Here is a 6,310-nt window from a genome sequence, read left to right on the forward strand (position 1 = left end):
AGTGTTTTAACTTAATTAACTGTCAGTTGTTCGTGGATGGAAGGTTATTTAGCGAGCCTGTGTTGTTTTATACTGGGTGTGCTATCTTCTGGTACCATTTGAGTGTTTTAACTTAAATGTCAGCTGTTCGTCGATGAAAGGTCATTTAGCGATTGTTTTATATCGTGTGTGCTATCTGCTGGAACCATTTGAGTGTTTTTAACTTAACCATCAGCTGAGTGTTTTAACTTAACCGTCAGCTCTTCGTGGATGAAAGGTTATTTTGGGAGCTTTTTTACTTTGTTGTTCAATGATTTACCGAGAGCTTTCTTATGCTAACATTTTGCTCGTAAAAGCTTATAATTAGGACGTATACTTGTCGGGTTTTTGGAACCTGTTGTGTTCTCGGCTCAGAGTCTGGACTGAATGAGCCAAAAATATTTTAGCTCGTTTAACTACGCGAAGAACCTTGCATGCAAGGAGGGCCACCGGAGGCGAAGGCAGCTGCGGAGGCGGCTGATCCTGAGGTGCCCTTCGTTCCCGCTGCCGAGGACATGGACTTCGCCGTGACAGCCACCAATCTAGAGGTTGTGCCCGCCGGGATGAGCAACTTGTCGGCGGAGCCCGACTCTATTCCGCCCTCCCAGTGGCCGGGCATCCTGGATTTGAGCTTCTCGCAAGCCATCCCAGACGCGTCCATGATTGCGGACTCGCCGCAGCTGCAAATGCGTCGTCGGTCAGTGCCGGCTCTGAGCATGCCCGCAACATGTTGGTCGGAACGCCCGACCAAGACTCAATACATGAATTTGCGTTGTATGATCGTCCTGTATGGATTCCCATGGATTGGATTTGGGTATTGAGATATGGAGAGTATGGTAGTGGATGCGGAGAAATGGGGTTCGACCTGTCAGGCGCTGCCCGTGGACGTACAGGGGCTCACATTTGCTACTTCCAGTAATAGACGCTGTCCCTCTTTTACAAAACGTTTTACTGTCTACCAACAGCAGCGACACTACTAGCAAGCCAACTGGTACTTCCTTGAGTGCGCATGGTTCGCCGTGTCAGCTCGAATCAGAAAGGAGATTCAAGTTTGACCTATGAGGCGAATATATATCAAAATAATTTGCTGTTGCCGAGCCTCCACTACTCTCTCCCAGAGAAACCATCATGAAAACATGGTCGTCGTCGCCCGCAGCCCATCCTAGCTGGTACGGCACGGTAGGCAACGCTCTAATTCCAGCTGCAGCTTAGGGGCGGTCCCGTCTCGCTATTAGGCCTAGCGTCATCATCTCGTGTCTTGACTGGTGCCCCCAGAGTCGAGCATGATGGTACGCCCCTTTCTGGCCATGATTTGGTAGCAATCGCGTCGGCCAGTCGCTTTGTCGCGGATCCATGGACACCGCATCCATCCATCGTCTGCTCCTCCGTCCCCTTTTTCCCCGCTGAAATGATGCTCGATCAAGCAAGCAACGCGACGGGAGCGGGAAGGAAGAAGGGTCCTGTCCTCTGCGAGCTTCGCGTTGAATGCGCGGCAGAAAGCAGTGCAGCAGCTTCCAGCTGCCCTTCCACAGACGCTTTAATTGCCTCGACGGTGTGTCTGTCGAGCCAGACAAACACCATAGGCCAGCCAGCCGGAGCCCGGAGCGATGAGTCAGAGATGTTCACATCGTAGTGGAGAGTCCTTGATGATGATGGAGTGAGCTCGCCACCACCACAGCTTAAACAACTCCCGTCACCACTAGCCCGTGCTTGTTCACTGGGAGATCAGGATAATTACAATTCAGGGAGGGATAGAAAGAGCCATTTTGGCGTTTCATATATAGCGACTTTGCTTTCGTGCCTTTCTAATAAAGGATACTCTACTCTACTTGCATAGCGCGAAATGGAAAGTGAGAATGCACGGTAGTAGCTTTGGCTTTTGTCGGCAACGGATGCCACGCATGAGGAGGTTAATTAACGAGGCTCTGCCGCCATTAGTGGCAAACACACTGAGTTGGTGAGATGTGACTTGACACACACCTGATCGAGGTTGGCAAGGCAGCACCATCACCTCACTGATCAGCATACGTCCATCGATTAGGGCCCTCACTAGGCTGAACTGAAGCCAGTTGTGGTTAAGCTTGCTAGTGCTTGCAGTATGAACATGAGACATTAACATCATGAGGCCAGCCACATTAGTCTCCAACCAGCAGTAGCTTCTCGTTGTGGTTAAGTTTTGCTACTACTTGTGGTATGAACATGAGACATTAACATCCTATAGCCGGATTAGTCTCCATTTGTTTGGTAGACGTAGCTTTCGTGCAGATGCCCCATGCTTCCTTGGAGCCGAAGCTGTGAGGCTCAAGGCGGGAACACGCTTGAAGCCGAAGCCGCAGGCGAGGAGAAGTTGTTGGGTTCAAAAGTGCAAAGAGTGAGAACAAAAGTTCACCTATATTCTCTTGCCCTTGCCCTTGCCCTTGTGACAGACACAGACGCCACCGGTGCTCTCTCCGTTTGAAATTACTTGTTTCGGAAATGGATGTATCTAGAACTAAAATACGTCTAGATATATCCATTTCTGCGACCGAACGTTCGGAGGGAGTAGCTAGCAGGCGAGCAAACAAAAAGCAGCCTTTCGTGGCGCAACTGCCTGTGCCGCCCCTGCAACAACGAAACAAAGATCGATCTCTTTCCCTCTCGCTCAACCCGAGCTGCCTCCCTCCCCTGCACACACAAACAGTACAAACAAGCCTTTTCTTGCGACCATCTCTTCTCTCAAGTCTCAACCCCATCATGTCTCTGGTAGTGGTACGTATACTCTACTTGCATGGCAGAGAGAGACACTCAGACACACACAGCATAGCACGCACGTACGTACAGGGTACAGCAGCAGCGAGTGAGCCAGCAAGAAAGGAAGTAGCAGAGCAACAACATGATGACCTGACCAAAACGCTGCGACACTCCACTCCACTCCACTCTCCGATCCCAGACCGGCACTGCCACTGCAAAAGACGCCTACGACTACGTACTGCCGCCACTTATGGGTCGGAGCAGCATTGCTTTACTTGTACACCACCACCACGCGTTGCCGCCAGGCAAGCAGGCGACAGGAACCACCATCGTCGTTTCATCGATCGGGTCGGACGGTCGATCGGTACGGTCAGTGGCTGCAGAGGTCGGAGAGCTCCTTGCGGCCCTCCACAATGTCGTCCAGGAAGTCGTCCAGCTGGCACGCCAGCCCGTCCGTGCCGGCGCGGAGCACCTCCAGCCACGCCTTCAGCTCCCCGGCCTTGCCCTTCACGGCCCCGTCGCGGTCGCCGCACTTGCCGCCGCCGGACGCCGCCGCGCGCTCCACCTCCTCCCGCGCCGCCTCCGCCGCCGCGCGCGCGCGCCGCAGCTCCTGCATCCTGATCATCCCCGGCGCGCCGTCGCCCGCGGCCTCCTCCGCCATCCGCTTCTGCAGCGTCGCGATGGAGGACATGAACCCGTCGTCGTTGCTGCTGCTGTTGTCGTCCGCGCCGTCGGAGGACGAGCGCGGGGACCCCGCGACGGCGCCGCCGGCCAGGATGAGCAGGAGGAGGGAGCTGGCGTTGTGCAGCGCGTAGAGCAGCCCGCGGAAGCCGTTGAAGCCGCTGAGCCTGGCGTCCGCCGCGCGCCGCTCGTCCAGCTGCAGGGACAGCGGCGCGATCCTCGACTCGGACAGCGCCCGGTTCTCCTCCTCCGCCGCCATGGCCTCCCTCCTCGACGCCGAGATCGCCCGCATCACCTGGTGCCGCCAATGCACGATCAGAACGGAAGAGTTCAAGAAACAGATCAAAAATAAGAAGACAGAGGACTGAATCGCACAGTGCAGAAAGAAGCTCGAGAGAGAAGAAAAAAAGGCGGCGACATGATCACTATTCTTTTCTTCGAAAGAGAGATCATGATTGCTGCCTGTTGGAATAAAGCGAAGAAGCGGCTGGGACCAACCTGGCGAGTGGAGAGGGGGGAGGGGTCCTGGAGCCAGTCGTCGAGGGCGGCGGCGGCGCAGGACGCGGCGGCGCAGTAGCGCTCGACGGCGGCGAGGCCGAGCTTGACGGCGAGGCAGGCGTCCCAGAGGCGGGCCGTCTCGTCCATGTACTCGTCCAGCCACCGGCCGCCGGGCGGCAGGTGGAGCTGGCCGACGAGCACCATGAGCTGCGAGTGCAGGCCCCTGAGCAGCGCCGCCGCACGCAGCAGCGCCGGCAGCGAGGACAGCCCGCCCGCGCCGCTCAGGTCGTCCAGCCCCCGCGCCAGGGTCGCGAAGAAGGCGTTCACCATGGCTCTGCTCTACAGTCCGTCCGCAGCGGTACTGTGCGGTGCCGGTGAGGTCGGGATCGAGCTGGAAGCCGACGGCGCGCGGGCAGCAATATATATAGCGTGGGCTGGGGCGTGGGCGGGCGGTGCAGGAGCAAGAAGACGAGGGAGGACAGGAGAAGGGGGTCGGAGTGGGAGAGGAGGGCGAGAGCTGGGGACACGACGACACGATCGGGGTGGGGGAGTGGAGTGCAATGATGGGTGTCTACAGGAGGGGGAGAAGGGCGATGATGAGGTTGGGGTGAGGCAGCGCCATGGCTGCCCTGCCCGCTTTGCTGGGTCGTGTGTCCTCTGCTCTCTCGCGCGCGCTCGGCTTGTATGCCCTGTCCCGTTGTCCGTGCGGGAGCGGGCAGGCCTTGTGTGTGCGGGTGGGCGTGCTGGTGGCCTCTGCTTTGCTGGGTTTCCGGAAGGAGTTGAACATGGTGTGGTATGGTTGGGAAATGGCTTTTTACACCACTGTTTCCTTGTCCGCCTAGATTAAGCAGCGAGGGTACTGCTATTTTTTGGGGCTTCTCTTCGGGAAAAACTCAAGAAATGTCGCCTCAATTCTAGATCGTGGCCAGCGGCCAAATGCGGGAGCGTTTGCTCGGGAGGTTTAGTACATCAGTCGATTTACTTTTTCTCGCAATTAAGTCTTGACGTGCTCCATGAACAAATCTAATATAGGACTACTTGGACAAATGTAAAAGGCCAAATCCAAACTTGTAAATTGACTCGCAAAAAAAATGATTTTTTTGCTACATAAATACGAAGATGTGCCTTTTTATGTGCAATTTTGGGCTTCAAGATGTACCGCTAAGAAATCACACAGTTCTAAGCCTAAAATTGCTCAAAATTATTTGCAATTTTATGCTTCATTTCTAGGAACCAAAATTATATAAAATAATTACACGTGATTTCTGGCTCAAAATATGCAAACTATCAAATCTCACATTTGTAATCGAAGTCACAAAATTTTGTATTTTTGAACAAAATATGCACACAAATGGTTGGGCATTCGAAGCCCTTATAGATTACTCAAAGCATCAATGTGCAATTTCAGGCGCCCCTCTCACACACCACCAGGCCCCAAATTGCACATTCCAAAACCAAAAATGAATGATAATTTTCCGTTTGAAGATTTTAAAAGTGGAAAGTATCAAATTGCACAGTTCTAAACCCATAATTGCATAAAAAGCAAACTGTGTGCAATTTCAGAAATGTGTGGTTACACAATTACAAGATTTAAACTTGCGTTAAATATAGGTTTCAGATAGTGTACCTACCTAGTTTCACATTTGTAGTAAATTGAAAAAGAATTCATATTTTTAATCCTAACTATAGAAAATATAGGTTTCTGTTTAGGGAGACCTGAAGAAATGATGTCTCAATGCTAAATTGTGGCCAAGATTCAAATTTGGAGCGTTCGCTCAGGAAGTTGAGTACATCATGCGATTCACTTTTCATCACAATTAAGTCTTGTTGTGCTACCTAAACACATCTAATACTTAGAAAAATGTAAAAGCCAGATACAAAAAAACCTCATAAATTGTTTTTTTCCGCATAAGTAAAAATTCGTACCTTTCCAATGTGCAGTTTTAGGCTTCAAAGTGCAATTACATGTAAGTTCACAGTTTTAAACATGAAGTTGCACTTTTTTTTTCAATTTCACTTCACTTCTAAATTCCAAAATTTGCATTTCAGGCTCATAGTATTTAAACTACCAAATTTCACGTTAGTAAACCCTAAATTGCAAACAAATAAATATATTATGTTTGGGCGTTCCTAACACTAAGATTACACAAAGCAATAATGTCCTATTTCTGGCTTTAAAAATGTGCAAACACCCCAAATTGCACATTATAAACCCAAATTTGCACAAAAAAGATATTTTTGCAATTTCAAGCTTTAGCAATCTCGGTCAAATATTGAGTGGCAATCCTAACGAATCTATTGTTTATTTTCCCAGAGAAATTATGCTGGTCCGACTTATTCCATTCGAGATTTGGTTTTGAACAATCCATTCGGGATATTTGTT

The 6,310-nt window shown here is 51.2% G+C and overlaps 1 protein-coding gene across 1 annotated transcript; it reads right to left on the minus strand.

Annotated features, from left to right (window-relative positions):
- Positions 1 to 2,715: 2,715 nt before the first annotated feature.
- Positions 2,716 to 4,687, minus strand: LOC123079941 (uncharacterized). The gene is made up of 2 exons (XM_044502775.1): positions 3,928 to 4,687; positions 2,716 to 3,724 (listed from the first exon to the last, which is right to left on the minus strand). The coding sequence occupies exons 1-2, from the start codon at positions 4,255 to 4,257 to the stop codon at positions 3,119 to 3,121; spliced, it is 936 nt and encodes a 311-aa protein (XP_044358710.1). The 5' UTR covers positions 4,258 to 4,687; the 3' UTR covers positions 2,716 to 3,118.
- Positions 4,688 to 6,310: the final 1,623 nt, after the last annotated feature.

This window comes from Triticum aestivum, chromosome 3D (assembly GCF_018294505.1).
Source record: "Triticum aestivum cultivar Chinese Spring chromosome 3D, IWGSC CS RefSeq v2.1, whole genome shotgun sequence".
Lineage (NCBI taxonomy): Eukaryota > Viridiplantae > Streptophyta > Magnoliopsida > Poales > Poaceae > Triticum > Triticum aestivum.